Source organism: Chlorocebus sabaeus, chromosome 16 (genome assembly GCF_047675955.1).
Source record: "Chlorocebus sabaeus isolate Y175 chromosome 16, mChlSab1.0.hap1, whole genome shotgun sequence".
In the NCBI taxonomy this organism is placed as follows: Eukaryota; Metazoa; Chordata; class Mammalia; order Primates; family Cercopithecidae; genus Chlorocebus; species Chlorocebus sabaeus.
The window spans coordinates 77,794,679-77,812,710 of NC_132919.1; the positions used below are offsets into that span (position 1 = coordinate 77,794,679).

At 55.0% G+C, this 18,032-nt stretch overlaps 1 protein-coding gene across 11 annotated transcripts in view; it reads left to right on the forward strand.

The window, feature by feature from the left end:
- Nucleotides 1–18,032, forward strand: part of CARD14 (caspase recruitment domain family member 14) — a 75,698-nt gene that overhangs the window by 48,861 nt on the left and 8,805 nt on the right. For 10 of the 11 annotated variants that reach the window (XM_073005463.1, XM_073005464.1, XM_073005465.1 and 7 more), the window contains 11 exons: nucleotides 256–393; nucleotides 1,296–1,621; nucleotides 5,740–5,907; nucleotides 7,109–7,228; nucleotides 8,126–8,251; nucleotides 8,675–8,824; nucleotides 9,866–9,982; nucleotides 12,554–12,696; nucleotides 12,901–12,995; nucleotides 15,299–15,362; nucleotides 15,598–15,790. In XM_073005463.1, the coding sequence (XP_072861564.1) occupies nucleotides 256–393; nucleotides 1,296–1,621; nucleotides 5,740–5,907; nucleotides 7,109–7,228; nucleotides 8,126–8,251; nucleotides 8,675–8,824; nucleotides 9,866–9,982; nucleotides 12,554–12,696; nucleotides 12,901–12,995; nucleotides 15,299–15,362; nucleotides 15,598–15,790 (1,640 nt within the window). The remainder of the gene's footprint in view (nucleotides 1–255; nucleotides 394–1,295; nucleotides 1,622–5,739; nucleotides 5,908–7,108; nucleotides 7,229–8,125; nucleotides 8,252–8,674; nucleotides 8,825–9,865; nucleotides 9,983–12,553; nucleotides 12,697–12,900; nucleotides 12,996–15,298; nucleotides 15,363–15,597; nucleotides 15,791–18,032) is intronic. The other variant, XM_037993633.2, reaches the window with a different exon arrangement.

The following is an 18,032-nucleotide window of genomic DNA, read 5'->3' on the forward strand; positions in this document are numbered from 1 at the left end:
AGCACTTGGGTTGCAGTTTTTGCTCAATAAATGCCAGCTTTACCCTTCTCAAGTCTGACTGAGGTCATGTGGGTAAACGGAGCCTGTGAGAGTAGTGAGGGCGCATCCTACCCAGCAGATCCCGGAAAACTGCTTTTACCTCCCAATTCTTAGATGTGCGGGGGGGTTTCCCCAGCCTGAGGCCCCTCCCCCATGGGGAAGCCAGCCAGGGAGCCCAGGCCCTTTGGTAGCTAACGGAGAGTTCTGCCTCCCAAGGGCACTTGCTGGATTTGCTGAAGACTCGAGGGAAGAACGGGGCCATCGCCTTCCTGGAGAGCCTGAAGTTCCACAACCCTGACGTCTATACCCTGGTCACTGGGCTGCAGCCTGATGTTGACTTCAGCTACTTTAGCGGTGAGAGCTCCGACTCTGATCGCAGGCACTTCCTAGGAACCTCAGGCTCCTGGTAACCCCAGGTGCCCCACTTACCTGCCGATTCGCCCTTCTCCCCCTTCCCTCCAGGCTGCAGTCCCTGTCCCAGCCCCAGCACTCTGAGGGTGAGGAACCCCCTCCCTGTATTGGGGGTAGGTAGGATAAGGAGCCCCTGTGCCTTGACTCTAAAGGGTGGGTCCTTAATTACCCAGCACCAAGAGGAGACCCCTGAGGGATGGGGTAGGGAGATCTGCTTAGAGAGACACAAGCAAAGGGCAAGGGAGTGTCTCCTGGAGTCCGCCTTTAATCTTGCGGCTTTGCTGGAGGGGCCAGAACAGCCCAGACCCAGCTCTTAGGAGGCGACAGAGGGTACAGGGCCACAGAGCCTTCTGTGCACTGCTCACCATTTTCCTTCAGGGAGTAATTCTAGGCTTCCCTGGAGGAACTGTTGAAAGATTTATGTATTGAAAGGAGCAGGACTCACATGACCCAAAACGGTGGAGAACAGACCATTTTCCCTGTATTCCTGCACAGTGTGTGTTTATGTTCTTTAGAGTTCTAGTACATGGATTCATATTCTTGTTTTATCTTTTTCTCGGGATAACATTAAAACGAGTTAGCACTGAGCGCATCTCAGCTACCAAGGAGGGTCATTAAGTCTGAACACTGGGGTCTCATGGGGAAGGTCAGAGTGGGTAACCCTCAGGCCAAAATCGAGAGTCACGCTGTTTATTCAACCAAAGGACCAAGTCTGCTTGAGGCCCAGGAGCTTTTAAGGAGACCAGCAGGTTAAAGCTGGGGGCCTGCTGGGGAGTCTGGGCAAGGCTGTGGGGACATGGGAGCAATGTGTTGGCCCACCAGCCCACCTGCCCATCTTCCCACAGGTCTCATGGAGACATCCAAGCTGACCGAGTGCCTGGCTGGGGCCATCGGCAGCCTGCAAGAAGAGCTGAACCAGGAGAAGGGGCAGAAGGAGGTGCTGCTGCGGCGGTGCCAGCAGCTGCAGGAGCGCCTGGGCCTGGCCGAGACCCGTGCCGAGGGCTTGCATCAGCTGGAGGCTGACCACAGCCGCATGAAGCGTGAGGTTAGCACCCACTTCCATGAGGTGCTGAGGCTGAAGGATGAGATGCTCAGTCTCTCGCTGCACTACAGCAGCGCACTGCAGGAGAAGGAGCTGGCCACCTCACGCTGCCGCAGCCTGCAGGAGGAGGTAGGGGGACGCCCTGCACCCCAGCGGGACCCTGCTGCTGTCTGCCCCCAGACCTTTGTACTAGCTGGTCCATCTGCCTGGAACTCCTTTCCCCTCTTCCTTGTCTAACACTTCCCTGCCCCAAGACCCTTGGCTGAGACCCCTCTGGGAAGCTGATCCTTCCCCTCCCCAGGCGGCCACCCGGGCCCCTCTGTATAGCCTGCATGGTGGCCCGGGCCCCTCTGTATAGCCTGCATGACGGCCACCCGGGCCCCTCTGTGTAGCCTGCGTGGCGGCCCGGGCCCCTCTGTGTAGCCTGCGTGGCGGCCCGGGCCCCTCTGTGTAGCCTGCGTGGCGGCCCGGGCCCCTCTGTGTAGCCTGCGTGGCGGCCCGGGCCCCTCTGTGTAGCCTGCGTGGCGGCGAGGTGTGCCTTGTCCACTAGCTGCCCATGGCCTGGCCAGCTTGTCTGTGAACTGCCCATCCTGCCAATGCCTGGGCAGATCTGGACACTCTGGGCTCCATATTTGTAGAGCCACCTGTGTCCCACTGCCCAGCTGTGGCAGTGACACGGGATAGTCAGTCTCTGTCGTCCTCCTTTGTCCTTCTCAGCTGGTCCTGGACTCAGGTGGGGAGGGCAGGAGGGTTCTCAACTCAGGCCTCTGAAACTCAGTGTGTTTCACTCATTTTTCTTTGGGGCTAATGACCTGACTGATGGGTAAAAGGCTTCTCAAAATATGGAGGATGTGCACTCCTTGTCATTTTGGCATTTTCTTTCTACCTTTATTTTTATTACTATTATTTTTAATTTTTTAGAGACAGTATCTCACTCTGTCACCAAGGCCGGAGTACAGTGGTGCAGTCCTAGCTCACTACAGCCTCAAACTCCAGAGCTCAAGGGATCCTGTCCCCAGCCTCCTGAGTAGCTGGGACTGCAGACTGTGCCACCCACCCAGCTAATTAAAAAAAAAATTTTTTTTGAGATGGGGCTCTCTCTATGTTGCCCAGGCTGGTCTCGAACTCTTGGGCTCAAGCGATCCTCCCACCCTGGCCTCCCAAAGTGCTGGGATTACAGGTGTGAGCCCCTGCGCCAGCCAGCGCTTTGCTTTTTTTTAAATTTTTTTTGATTTTTTTTTTTTTTTTTTTTTTTTTTTTTTTTTGAGATGGAGTCTTGCTCTGTCACCCAGGCTGGAGTGCAATGGCGTGATCTCGGCTCTCTGCAAGCTCTGCCTCCCAGGTTCACGCCATTCTCCTGCCTCAGTCTCCCGAGTAGCTGGGACTACAGGTGCCCGCCACCTCACCCGACTAATTTTTTGTATTTTTAGCAGAGACGGGGTTTCACCATGTTAGCCAGGATGGTCTTGATCTCCTGACCTCGTGATCCGCCCGTCTCGGCTTCCCAAAGTGCTGGGATTACAGGTGTGAGCCCCTGTGCTGGCCAGCACTTTGCCTTTAATCGTGGCATTTGTTTTTTGTTTTTAATTTGTTACTTCTTATTTAGAAATTATTTCAAATATATATTTTTAAATCACACAAATAAAAACAGTACAAAGAATACCCACCTACCCTTGCTTTATCATTTGTACCTTTCTTTGTCTATTACGAGGTGGCCCCCTTTAAAGCCCTCACCCCTTCCCTTTGATGACAGACGGCCTCTCATTTGGGGTTTGTCTTGTGTTTCCCACATGGAGACAGAAGTTATGTTCTTTGGCCAGGACCCTGCACAGGGGCTGCTGGCCTGACTCAGGGCATCCCCTGAGAGCTCTCAAGGTCCTGTTGCCCCTCACAGGGGACGTCATCCTCCACCACTCGCCAAGGTGCAGCCCAATTGCTCTACTGCAGAATCGCTCTTTCTTTTCTTCCCTGCAACTGATAAGCATCTCGGGTGTGGGTCGCTGAGACCAGCAAGCACCATGCTCCTGGTGGACATTTCCTGGGACGTTGCTGTGGGGACTCTGGCAGGAGCTGGTCTCTACCCTGGGGGCTGTGAATAATGACCGTGCCAGTGCCCCACTTTGCTGCTGCCCATGGCCTCTGCCTTCCCTTCTCCCGTGGCTGACTCTGTCCTTGGCGCAGTTCATGGGTTCCTACTCTGCAGGGGTCTGACCTCTCACTGTCCTTAATGATTTTGGCCTCAAATGGACCCAGATGTGACCCATGGAGCCCTTCAACCAGCTCCATGTCCTGAGACAGGTCCCTTGTTTTTGGAGCACCAACTTCTTATCTGGTCTCACGAGATATTACAGGATCATCTTGTACCCAGCCTACCCCAAATCCAGGCTCAGCCCATTCTCTGAGGGCCCCAGTTCCTTTTTTTCTTTTTATTTTTTGGTTTGTTTTTTTTGAGAGGGAGTCTCGCTCTGCCGCCCAAGCTGGAGTGCAGTGGCGCCATCTCAGCCCACTGCAACCTCCGTCTCCTGGGTTCAATCAATTGTCCTGCCTCAGCCTCCTGAGCAGCTGGGATTATAGGCGAGCACGACCACGCCTGGCTAATTTTTTGTATTTTTAATAGAGACGGGGTTTTGCCATATTGGCCAGGCTGGTCTCAAACTCCCGCCCTCAGGCGATCTGCCCGCCTCAGTCTCCCAAAGTGCTGGGATTACGGGCATGAGCCACAGCGCCTGGACTCCTGTCTCCTTTTAGAGAACAAGATCTGGGCATAGGTGTGCCCATCACTACTGGGGTGTCTGCTTCTCAGCCCTTTCAGGGAACAGAGCTAGGAAACACACATACACGTTTGGAAATATACATATACATACGCACATACATACTTGTCTGTGTCCACTCACATACTCATATGCATGGAAGTGTACATACAGTTCACATGCATACTTCGGAAATCTTGTGTTCTCACCCATACCTCTAATTCCAACCCATGCCCCGCGGCTTTTTCTTGCCTTCTCCCGTTCCGTACGTGTGTGTTCCTTCCCCAGTGGGAACCCTGCTCCCAGCGTCACCAGCACATTCCGCCATGCTCAGTCCCGCAGTTCATCTCACATCGCTTCAGAATGGCTCTGCCCATACCACTGCCATTAACAGCCCCACTCAGATGAGCACTGGATTTGGTTGTAATTCACCTCCCCCCACCACCCAGTGTTGCTCAAGGCTGAGGGTTTGTAATCAAACGTCGTGTTTGTGAGTCACTGTAGCTTCGCTCTCTCTGTCCTTGTCTGTCTGTCTCTCTCTTCAGTGTGGTTATGGCGTCTGTGGGAAATAGAATTCGGTTCATTTGTTCTGGTTCACTTTCAGTCTCATGTTTTCCTGTTCCCTTCCAACTCTGACTTGATTTTACTTTTTGAATCTGTAGACTGTGACGTGCCCAGCCCAGCTGGACCATAGCAGGAGCTGGGTACTTGTGAATTGAGAGTGTGCTAAGCGGGTGTCGGGAGGGGAAAGTCCAGGTGGAAAGGTCCTTCTTGGCCACAGCCCAGGGGTGAGCACCGCACCCACCCTGACATATAGACTTCCCGGGCTTGCCTCATGGGAAAAGTCCTGCCTCCCCAGGGCTGCCACACCCAGGATGGGAAGAGGCCGGACCCATTGCTCAAGCTCCGAGTTTCTGCTGTCCAGAGGAAGGAGGCCAGCAGGACCTGGTGGGACAGTCCTGGAAGGCCAGGGCCCTGCACACAGATTGCAAATCAGTACAAGGGCTTTGCTGTCTGAATAGCCCCAGGCCCACGTTCCCAGGCACATCTACCCCATCCGACCTGGCTTTCCTCTCTCACTTCTTACTGATTCCCATGACGCCAAATTCCCTTTATTGATGTATTTAGAAGAATATGGACAAGCAGGGAAGCCGGGGAGCATGCTGGCCATCACTGCCGGCTGGCCATCAGCTGTAGAGATCCAAGAGCTGGTTATCAAGGCCTCTTGGTCTATTCCGGGGACCCTAACCCTGGATGGAGTTCAACCATGGTGCCTCATCTACACAACAGAGCTGAAAGGCCTCTGTCCTCCCAGCCCCAGACGAATATTTGGGACTATTCATTAGGTGAAACCTTTTGTGGGTTTTTCAGTCTCAAGGCCAGAAGCCCCCTGAGCGTGAAAAGCATCATCAGGAGGAAGGGTGAGAAATCCACCCAGCTCCTGGTCAGGGGAGAAGCTGTTTCCATCGCCCTTCCTGTCGCCTCCCCCCTGCACAGCTGTATCTACTGAGGCAGGAGCTGCAGCGAGTCGACGTGGTTTCCTCCTGCGAGCTGGAACTGCAAGAGCAGTCCCTGAGGACGGCCAGCGACCAGGAGTCCGGGGACGAGGAGCTGAACCGCCTTAAGGAGGAGAATGAGAAACTGCGCTCGCTGACTTTCAGCCTGGTAGGTTCCGGTCCCCCGGGCGGAGAGCAGCCTCCTGTCTTGGGGGCTTGGCCCCAGGCTGTGGGGTTTCTGGCAGATGGTTTAATTAAGGTGAGGCGAAGGACAGGAGGTGAAATTCGGTGACTCTTCTCACCCACTTTCTCTTTACCTCCTTCCTTCCTGCTGTTCCCCAGACCCCAAAATTGGCACAATTAAAAGCTGCTGGAACCAGTATTAAAAGCTGGAACTGGGCACAGTGGCTCTTTCCTGTAATCCCAGCACTTGGGAGGCCGAGATGGGCGGATAGCTTGAGCTCAGAGTTCAAGACCAGCCTGGGCCACGTGGCGAGATCCCATCTCTACAAAAAATACAAGAAGTAGCCAGGCATGGTGGTGCACACCTGTGGTCCCAGCTACTCAGGAGGCTGAGATGGGAGGATCGCTTGACCCTGATAGTTTCAGGCTGCAGGGAGCTGAGATCACGCCACTGCACTCCAGCCTGGGCGACAGAGGGAGACCCTGTTTCAAACAAATGAAAACGAAAGTCGCTGGAGGTGCATCACAACGCCCCGCTCGGTGGGTTTACTGCAGCCACTGTGTTTTGGAGGGGACTTGGCCAATTGTAAAGCATGGGATTCGTGTTAAGGATGGGGAAAGAAACCTCTCTGCCTGGAAAGATTCCGCCCTCTGGGCCTCATGTGCACTGGAGGGAGGGCGGTTCTGAAGCAGAGCAGTGAGTGAGCAATGACCCTCGGCTTCTCGTCCTCGCCCCTCTCGGTAGATTAGTATTGAGATATTCCTTCCACAAGCACTCACTGGGCCCGGGGCACCGGCCCTCGTGCAGCCTGGATTGTGTCCCTGTTTATAAGCTGCTTCCTGGGAAGTGTGTGTCAGAGGGAACAACCCGTCTGCTGGTTTCTCCCTCGCCGTGGAACTGCCGGGAGATCTGCTGAAGGAGAAGGCTGACCTGGTAAAGGGAGGAATCGGTGTCCTGAGAGGTCGCCAGCTTCCTGCGTTCCTTTCTCCTTGGACGTGAATGTGCACGTTTTCCAGCCGTGGTGGGTGGCTCTTCCGTGGCTTCTCTCCTGCCCAGTGTACAGCAGTAAGACTGCGACCGTCCACACACCTGACCGTGAAGTTGCCGCCGTCTTCTTGGGATTCTGCTTGCCTAGGGCAGGCCTCTGGGGAAGCCAGCACCCCAAAATGACCTCTCTCTGCCCCAGGCGGAGAAGGACATTCTGGAGCAGAGCCTGGACGAAGCGCGGGGGAGCCGACAGGAGCTGGTGGAGCGCATCCACTCACTGCGGGAGCGGGCCGTGGCCGCTGAGAGGCAGCGAGAGCAGGTGCCGTGTTACCCCTTCCTCTCCTGTAACCCTCCTGGGGCTGGTCTCAGGGGCGCGGACAGGTCCGTGGGGAAGCCAGATTCCTTCATCCACACCGAGCTCACATAATTTTGCTGAACGAAACTGTCGGCCTGCTTTGTCAGCGCCACCCTGAGCACCGACTCACACCCCACAGCTAAGACTATGGTCAGGCAGCTGTGTGATTCAAACGCAGGGGATTTCAGGGCCCGGGGCCCCAGGGAGAGCCAGGGACTTAGGTGAGGAGGGAACGGGGAGGAAAGGAGATGGTAGAAGAGAACAGGACAGGGAAGGGGAATTGTTTTTTGGGGACATTAAAAAAGCAAAACACAACTATGCATGTAACATCCACTCATTGTTTTAATTCAGATATAATCAGCCTAAGCAACTGTCTTGATGTGCCTCGAAATCTAGCACTTAAGAGATGAGTGAGGACAGGCATGGTGGCCCACACATGTAATCAGCACTTTGGGAGGCCGAGGCAGGCAGATCACTTGAGGCCAGGAGTTCGAGACCAGCCTGGCCAATATAGTGAAACCCTGTCTCTACTAAAAATACAAAAATTAGCTGTATTTTTTTTAGTAGAGGGCCTGGTGGTGTGTGCCTGTAATCCCAGCTACTAGGGAGGCTGAGGTACGAGAATCGCTTGAACCCTGGAAGCAGAGGTTGCAGTAAGCCGAGATCGTGCTGCTGTACTCTAGCCTTGGCATTGCAGCAAGTCTCTGTCTCAAAAAAAAACAAAAGAGACGAGTGAGAACTGACCTTATTTCATCCCTAGAACTACCTCCCTCCCTCCACCCTGGGGCTCCCCGACCCCTTCCTCAGCCCAGACCCTCAGAGCTGCTGAGCTCCACAGGCCATGTGTCCCACTCTGTCCAGTACTGGGAAGAGAAGGAACAGACCCTGCTGCAGTTCCAGAAGAGTAAGATGGCCTGCCAGCTCTACAGGGAGAAGGTGAACGCGCTGCAGGCCCAGGTGTGCGAGCTGCAGAAGGAGCGAGACCAGGTACCTAAGAGGCCAGGCCCACCCTGTTACCCAATGCTTGCTTCCCCGGGTGAGGGCTGGTTCCGGGGACAGTCTCATGGCTCCCTGTCCTTGATGGCAGCTGGTCCCAGATTTCAGGGTCTCTTTCCTTGGTCCACACGACGTTTCCTCACTCCCGCATGCCTATTGTCCACATGCTGTCTCTAGCATCCTTCTTGCTTTTATTCTTGGCACATGACCCTGAGAAAGTGCACCCCAAATACTGGATTTTGTTGAAACTGCACACGTGAACATGAATTGAAATGAATCCTAAGTTTGCACAGCTCAGCGTGGGCCATTTAGTGGATGTCAGATGAGTGCAGGCTAGAAACAGGGCTCTCCTTCTCTAGCTGAAGCTCCCCCGTGGTGACGGCTTGGCCTCCTTACTCCCGTCTTGGCCCACAGGCATACTCTGCAAGGGACAGTGCTCAGAGAGAGATTTCCCAGAGCCTGGTGGAGAAGGACTCCCTCCGCAGGCAGGTGTTTGAGCTGACGGACCAGGTCTGTGAGCTGCGCACACAGCTCCGCCAGCTGCAGGCAGAGCCTCCAGGTGTGGTGAGTGCTCCTGGCTGACCCGAGCTGGAGGCCAGGCAGGGGCTGCGGGGACAGCAGGACAGGGCTGGGCCCCAGGGTGGCCCAGGGAGGCCCAGGGAGGACAGGCAGGGTCCCAGGCTGGGCCACACACTGCACCTGCAGAGACGGCCCGGTGTCACTGTGTTGACCGACACACCGGCTCCCACGCGTGAATGGTGCCGTGCAACCTTGAAGGTGCCCAGTAGACAAGTAGAGTCTGCTTCCGTATCATAGAATGGGGAGCTTAGCGGAAGGTTCTGGAACCTGTCGAGTGTGGTGATGGATGTGGCAGGCGGCGTTGGAAGCTGTCCATAGGCAGCCATTTGCAGTGTAGATGCTGTGTTCCTGAAATGCTTAAAAGCCCAGCGTCTGAGAGCGGAAAGGCAGACCTACATGTGACAGAGGGAGCATGTTCCCAGACAGCCGGGATTCTTAGAAAGCCTCTGCTCCGGGCTGGCAGGCAGCTCCAGCGCCAGGCCCCCAGGGAGGCACAGGAGCTCCTCCCTCCGCATGCAGAATCCACCCGGCCCTTCCTGCCTCACCCCCTACACGGCCAGCGTCCCACATCGATGGTGAAAACACACGTGTGCACGCAGAGAAAAACCCTGGGGCAGGCGCCAGCGTGCAGGCTGTGCTCATTCTGAGTGTGAGATGACGGGTGGATTTTATTTTCTTCTCTCACTGGTTCTGCTTCCCTACCTCCAATTTTCTGTGTGTGTGTGTGTGTGTGTGTGTGTATCATATATTATTCGTAGAACTGGTAAATCACACATATTCTAAAAGAAATGAAATGCTGTGTGTCCAACTGGTTTCTTTCAGTCTCGTTGATTGGCAGCGCCTGTGATCCTGTGATGCTGGGGTCCCGGGCTCAGAGGACAGGGACATGATTGTTTTCCCTGGAAGCTGACGAGAGGAAACTGGTGGGGAGGGTGGAACGGGTGGTGCTGACCTGGTAGAAACCCCACGGGCCTCGAACGGGAGCCTTTCCTGAATTAACCAGCCTGTTTGGCCTGTCTTTGGCAGCTCAAGCAGGAAGCCAGGACCAGGGAGCCCTGTCCACGGGAGAAGCAGCGGCTGGTGCGGATGCACGCCATCCGCCCCAGAGGCGACAGCGACGGCAGCCTTGTCAGCTCCACAGAGGTACGGCTGCTCCTCCCACCTCCCTCACTGCCTTGACCCTCTGGGCCAGCCCAGGGGCTCCTCTGTCAGGACAAAAGTGGGCCTCCTTCCACCCTGTCCCCACAGGGAAGAGGTTGGTGCGATTGTGAGAGTTTATTTTATTTTTTGAGACAGAGTCTGCTCTGTCACCCAGGCTGGAGTGCAGTGATGTGATTTCGGCTCACTGCAAACTCCACCTCCCAGGTTCAAGCGATTCTCTTGCCTCAGCCACCCAAATAGCTGGGATTACAGACACCCGCCACCATGTCCAGCTAATTTTTGTATTTTCAGTAGAGATGGGATTTCAACATATTGGCCAGGCTGGTCTTGAACTCCTGACCTCAAATGATCTGCCGGCCTCAGCCTCCCAAAGTGCTGAGACTACAGGCATGAGCCACTGCACCTGGCCCTATTGCGAGAGTTTTAAACATCAGAGGTTGATCCTGTCACAGTCCTGGAGGCCAGAAGTCCAAAGTCAAAGTGCTGACAGGGTACCCGTCTGAAAATCTTGTTCCCAAAGAAGGTCACATTCACAATTTGCAGAGTGGACATGAGTTTCCAGGGAACCCGATTTAACCCGGTACAGACGGTCCCCAGACATGAATTTCCAGGGGACCCGATTCAACCTGGTACACACGGTCCCCAGACATGAGTTTCTAAGCGACCCGATTTAACCTGGCACAGACGGTTCCCAGACATGAGTTTCCAAGGGACCCAATTCAACCTGGTACAGACAGTTCCTGGGATGCCAGCCTCACTGTGGTTTCTGGAGCCTCAGGTCCCTGGCATCTGCCCTCACCCTTTGGCAAAGTAAAGAGGTGGCCCCACCATAGCGGGCATGTGGCATGAGGATGCCGGGGTCAAAGCCCCAGTGCTGCAGGATGCCGGGAGCCGGGAGGGAGGGAGGGTGAGAAGCAGGTGAGCCTGACATCCCTTTGCCATGCCTTGGGGTGGACCTGGTGTTTCCTTCCTGGACCATCCCAGCAGCACCCCAAGAGCATCAGGCCCAGGCTCACTTGCCCCCTGGCCACTCAAAGAGTTGGGGGAGGCTGGGATCTTCCCCAGAACACTGAGTGCACACAAGGGGAAGATGTCCCTGTCGGTGCTGGGACTCCCTGGGCCAGGGCAGTCCAAACCCTCAACTGAATCGACTCTTGCATCTGCCTTAATACCCCCCTGTGCCCCCCATTCCCACAGGACAGAGTTCAGCCATGTTTCCCTTCCCTGGGGGTGGGTCGGGTCGGGGAGGGAAGGGAAGGGACCTCAGGTGCTCAGAACTGGCTCCCAGCAGCTCTGCTCACCAGGACACACCGTCCTCATTCACCGACCTTGTGGGCGACTGACCGATCAGCTCCCCTCCAGCCACGCTGCTCCTGCCCCGGCTTTCTAATTTGGCCGCTCTAGGGGGACTGCCTCCTACTTCCTGGGCTCTCTGTGTGCCACTGCTCTGTTGCTCTCTCTGTCTGGAATGTGCCCCCAACACACACTCCACCTCACTCCTCTGTCTGTGCCACTTTCTCCAAAGAGTCCGCCCTGGCCTCCCTGCCCTGCCCATGTCGCCCACAGCCCTGGAATGCCTCACTCTACCTCACTGGTCCATGGGTGCCCATTGGTTCCCCCACACCAAGGATGGTGCCTGTCCTCAGATGTACATCTGACACCATCAAAGGACCTGGCACGTAGTAGCTGCTCCAGGAATATTTATTAGTGAAAGAAGGGGCTGGATTCAGACCTACCCCACACACCTGGTGGCCTCAGTGCCTCGCACGTCACATTCGTCAGTGTGCATTCTGAATGCAGCCTGCCCTCCCTAGCCGCTAACTCAACCTCTCTGGGCCTCAGTTGCTTTGTGCATTAGTTTGTTCTCATGCTGATAGTAAAGACATACCCAAGATTGGGTAATTTATAAAGAAAGAAGTTTGATTGACTCACAGTTCAGCATGACTGGGGAGGCCTCAGGAAACTTACAATCACGGCAGAAGGCACCTCTTCACAGAGCGGCAGGAGAGAGAATGAGTGCTCAGCAAAGGGGGAAACCCTTTATAAAACCATCAGATCTTGTGAGAACTCACTCACTATCACGAGAATGACATGGGAGAACCGGACCCCATGATTCAGTTATCTCCACCTGGCCCCACCCTTGACATGAGGGAATTATTACAATTCAAGGTGAGATTTGGGTGGGAACACATGGCCAAACTACATCACTTCACATGTCAAATGGGACAGCAGCGTCACCTTACAGATTTATCCTGAGAACTAAGCCAAGCAGCTAATAGAGTGCCGGACTTACAGCAGGCGCTCACTGCATGTGACCCCAGTGTCTGGCATACAGCAGGCGCTCAGTGCATGTGACCCCAGTGTCTAGCATACAGCAGGCGCTCAGTGCATGTGACCCCATGTCACATGGGGTCACATTTCCTTCCCCTCCTGCTGCCTCATCTCCACTCAGTTCTCACTGTGGCTCACTCTCTCTATACCGTGGGGGAGCAAGGGAGGAGTCTTGGGGTGTCCTCGTGCGTGCCCCACTGACCTCTGCTCTCCCTCCTCCAGTCTCAGCTCTGGTCGGACCTGAGCAACACATCCAGCCGCGAGCTGGCGGATAGCTTCCGCTCCAGCAGCCCCGCACCCCCCAGCCAGCAGTCCCTGTACAAGCGGGTGGCCGAGGACTTCGGGGAAGAACCCTGGTCTTTCAGGTAGAGCACGTGTGGCACTGGGGTCCTTCCTGGCAACTCACCAGAGACACCAACCTAGACCTCAGGGCATCTGGGTGTTGCAGGCAGCAGCTCCTGCCCTCAAAGCCCCGGAGCTGGCAGGTGCTGGGGGCCAGTGCTTAGGGCGTGGGGACTCAGAGGGAGCAGGTGATGCAGTTTGAGCCTGCTGCTTCTTGTGCTTTGCAGCAGCTGCCTGGAAATCCTGGAGGGAGACCCAGGAGCCCCGCCGGGAGCTAAGGCGGGCGACCCACACCTGGATGATGAGCTCCTAGACAGGGCAGGTGAGCGTGCCCAACCCTGAACGTCCGCAGCAGCCCACCTCCCCTGGGCAGAGCAGGGAGCGGATGAGAAGGCCGGGGCCTCTCTCCAGGGAAAGAGCAGATAGAAGCAGAGCTCAGCTTCTGCCCTGGGCCTTGACCTTGGCCTCGACCTTGCACTTTGGGAAAGTCACGCCTGCCAGCCAGCATAAGCCAAAGGCCAGCTGCGCTCTGTTTGCTGGCGTCCTTGTGTTTTTCCCTAGAGCCAGGGAAGTTGTGTTTGATCCACGCCCCGCTCAGCACCCAGCCCCCTGCTCTGATCTGCAACGCTTGGGCTTCCCGGTGGTTTCAGACGGCAGCAGGCAGGGTCGCTTAGTGGTGCCAGGCTGAGGCCAGGCACAGCGTGACGTCTACCTGAAGGGAGCATCTCTCCTCTCAGGCGCTGGCCCTAAGGCCTCGTGCTTCTCTTGTGGCTCATTTCTGTTTGTGATTGGACCAGCCCTCTCTCCTTCCAAAGTCCACGGGCCCATCACGTGTGGGTGCCTTCGCCTTTCCACCTCAGCGCAACTGGCGCCCAGCCTTTGGCCTTGCACACAGTAGGTGCTTTGCTCCCCATCTGGAATTCACCTCATGGCCACCAGGGGGCGTAAGTGCCCCGCGCTGCCCAGGTGCCTCCTGTGGGTCGCATGACCAGAAACCTTCATCTCTGGGGACTCATACACGTTTTTATGTATAACAGCGATAAATTGACAGAGTCCACCCAAGGCATATCTAAATTAGATGTGAGATGAGAAGGGAGAGCTTATTCGTGTGTATTTTTCCTCTTCCAGGATTCTGTGTAGTGCCCTGGTTGCATATATTTTTAGTGGAATTGACCTCAAATACATCCAGAGTACACACCTCATTTCACTGGCTTTGAATGTGATCCCAGTGGGTTTTTGCCTGTGAGCCAGGCCTAGGGAACTCTTAGGTCTGTGCTGGCCCTGGTTCTCCTGTGTGGTTCATAGAGTGAGACTTGCAGCCGTGGACCCTGGCAGGCTGCTCCCTGGCTCGGGTCCTCACAGGCTGTACAGGAAAATGCTAGAGCTTGGGAGACCCTGGGGAGCCTCTAGTCCTAGGATTGACAACTCAGAGACCTGCCATCACCAGCTGGGAAGCAGAGGGGTCTGGGGTAAGGAGCAGGCAGCCACTGGCCAGTGCCAGTGATTGCTACCACACAGAAATGCAGGCCAGCGTGAAAATGCAGGGAAGTACAGTAGTGCAGGTCTGCGTAGAAATGTAGGTCCATGTTTGGGAGGCCGAGGTGGGTGGATCACGCGGTCAAGAGATCGAGACCATCCTGGCCAACACGGTGAAACCTTGTCTCTACTAAAAATACAAAAGTTACCTGGGAGTGGTGGTGCACACCCGTAGTTCCAGCTACTCGGGAGGCCGAGGCAGGAGAATCACTCGAACCTGGGAGGCGGAGGTTGCAGTGAGCCAAGATCGCGCCACTGCACTCCAGCCTGGCAACAGAGCGAGACTCCGTCTCAACAACACTAACAACAACAAAAGAAATGCAGATCCATGTAGAAAGGCAGGCCAGGGCTGGGTGCAGTGGCTCCCACCTGTAATCCCAGCACTTTGGGAGGCCAAAGCAGGTGGATCACTAGGTCAGGAGTTCAAGACCAGCCTGGTCAACATGGTGAAATCCCATCTCTACTAAAAATACGAAAAATTATCCAGGTGTGGTGGTGCATGCCTGTAGTTCCAGCTACTCAGGAGGCTGAGGCAGAAGAATTACTTGAACCCGGGCGGCGGAGGTTGCAGTGAGCGGAGATCACGCCGCTATACTCCAGCCTGGGGGACAGAGCGAGACTCTGGCTCAAAAAAAAAAAAGAAAGAAAGGCGGGCCAGTGCAGGCCCATGCAGACATGGAGGTCAGTGCAGTAATGCAGGCCAGTCCTGAAATGCAGGTCCATGCAGAAATACAGGTCAGTGCAGAAATGCAGCCCCAGGGTTACAGCAGATATTTTTTCAAGTGAAGCCAGAAATCCAGATTTTAGGTGAAATCTTCCTGTCTTTCAAATGTTGGCAACTCATCCAAATATCACAAAATAGCATGTGGTGCTCAGACCCTCCCAGTTGCAGCTCCTCACTAGTTACAGTGATTTTAGGAAAGAGGAAATCAGTGTCCAAGCATTGAGGAAGGGGTGGAGGAAGACAAAGTTCAGCCTCAGCACAGAGGATGGAACAGGCAGGGGGTGCCTGAGGCTGAGGGAGAAGGGGCTGAGGTTACAGGAAGCAATGGGGTGACCAAGATCTGTGAGCTCTTGGCTTCCTCCCAGACCTTCCCCAGCTGGAAAGCAGCCTGCAGCCATTCTTATCTGGAAGCCTTGATGTCTCGGAGAGGTGAGCAGCGGGGGGAACCCTCCGAGGCTGGCTGGGGAACCAGGGCCAGGGGGTGGCAGAGCAGAGGGTGAGTGTCCTATCACCACTGGGAGGCGACAGCCTTTCCTAGCACATGGGGCCATGGAGGGGGAGGAGAATTCCAGAACACTGGGGCCAGAGGGAAGCAACGGGGAGGTGGCCTTGTCGGCTCTCCTACTCTGGGCAGTGCACAAGCCGGTCGTCTCCCGGCCTGCAGCAGCGTCCTCATGCGGCGGAGGCCAGCCCGCAGGATCCTGAGCCAGGTCACGGTGCTGGCGTTCCAGGGGGATGCGTTGCTGGAGCAGATCAGCGTCATCGGCGGGAACCTCACGGGCATCTTCATCCACCGGGTCACCCCGGGCTCGGCGGCGGACCAGATGGCCTTGCGCCCGGGCACCCAGATCGTGATGGTGAGTCGCGCGAGGCCCCTTCTGTCCCCCGGGCTCTTCATGGGGGTAGCGGCAGTGGGTGGGGTGACCCAGACAGACTTCAGATCCCCCAGACCATGCAGATCCACTCTGGGCTAGGCCCCTGCTCTTTCCTGGGCTGATGTAAAGCGTTCCGCTCATTTATAAATGAGAGTCGTGCCGTGGGGAACCCAGCACACCACCCGCGGTGGCTGCTGCCATGTGGCACTTCTGACTGGGGGTCTTTGCATGAGGCCCTTTGACAGGGCTGGTGGCGGTCACTTCGGTGTGTGCAGTAAAATACACGTGACATATAATTCACTGTTTTAACCACTTGGGCATTTCTTTTCTTTTCTTTTCTTTTTTTTTTTTTTTGAGACGGAGTCTCGCTCTGTCGCCCAGTCTGGAGCGCAGTGGCACAATCTCTGCTCACTGCAAGCTCCGCCTCCAGAGTTCACGCCATTATCCTGCCTCAGCCTCCTGAGTAGCTGGGACTATAGGCGCCCGCCACCGTGCCCGACTAATTTGTGTGTGTGTGTTTTTAGTAGAGACGGGGTTTCATCGTGTTAGCTAGAATGATCTCGATCTCCTGACCTTGTGATCCACCCACCTCGGCCTCCCAAAGTGCTGGGATTACAGGCGTGAGCCATTGATCTTTTCTTTTCTTTTTTGTTTTTTTTTTTGTTCTTTTGAAACAGGGTCTCACTCTGTCACCCAGGCTAGAGTGCAGTGGTGCAATCACAGCTCGACCTCCCCAGGCTCAACTGATCCTCCCACCTCAGCCTCTTAAGTAGCTGAGACCAGACCACAAGCATGTGCTACCATGCCCGGCTAATTTGGGGACATTTTCTAAAACTTGTTTTTCATTGTTATAAAATGCACAAAACTGCTGAGAAGATAAATGGACACAAATGTACAACCTGGCCAGGCGCGGTGGCTCACGCCTGTAATCCCAGCAGGAGGCTGAGGCAGGCAGATCACTTGAGGTCAGGAGTTCGAGACCAGCCTGGCCAACATGGCAAAACCCCATCTCTACTAAAAATACAAAAATTAGCCAGGCGTGGTGGTGGGCGCCAAGTAGTCCCAGCTACTTGGGAGGCTGAGGCAGGAGAATCGCTTGAGCACGGGAAGCAGAGGTTGCAGTAAGCCGAGATTGCACCACTGCACTCCAGTCTGGGTGACAGAGTCAGACTCTGTTTCAAAAAAAAGTACAATCTAACTAATTATTATTAAGTGAATACATGGGTAGAGGGTGACTTTGATGTGGCCTAAAAGCAGAAGCAGAATTATTAAACTTTAGGAAAAAAAATACTTCTGAGCACAGTGGTGCATGCCCGTAGTCCTAGCTACTCAGATGCCTGAGCCCAGGAGATTGAGGCTGCAGTGAGCGATGATTGCACCACTGCACTCGAGCCTGGGTGACAGAGCAAGACCTTGTCTCAAAAAAAAGCCAGGCACGGTGGCTGATATCTATAATCCCAGCTATTCAGGAGGCTGAGGCAGGAGAATCTCTTGAACCCGGGAGGTGGAGGTTGCAGTGAGCTGAGATCATGCCACTGCACTCCAGCCTGGGTGACAGAGTAAGACTTGGTCTCAAAAAAAAAAAAAAAAAAAGAAAAGAAAAGAAAAGAAAAAAAGAAAAAGGAAAGCACAGTGCCTTCTTAATATGAAAAACTTTTTAAACCAAGAAGTGTGCAAGATGGGCTTCATCTCATCCCACAGGCTCACCCTGCGCCCCCCAGGAGGGGACTGAGGATGGGGGCTCTGGGGCGGGAAGGTGAGCACAGAGGAGGGGAGAGGATGTGGCTGAACCCCTTGAACAGGAGTGTTCCACGCACCCCTCACTGCCCCCTTGGAACAGGCTGTCCGAATGCTGAGCTTCCCCAGGGCTCGAATGATAGCACATGGAGCTCCTAATCCAAGCGTTCTTCATGTCCTCCACATGACCCAGAAACCCTTTTTTACATTTCTTTCTTTCTCTCTTTTTTTTTTTTTTTTTTGTGATGGAGTCTTGCTCTGTCCCCCAGGCTGGAGTGCAGTGGTGTGATCTTGGCTCACTGCAGCCTCCACCTCCTTGGTTCAAGTGATTCTCTTGCCTCAGCCTCCCGAGTAGCTGAGATTACAGGCGTGCACCACCATGCCCAGCTAATTTTTATATTTTTAGTAGAGACAGGGTTTCACCATGTTGGCCAGGCTGATCTTGAACTCCTGACCTCAAGTGATCCACCCACCTCGGCCTCCCAAA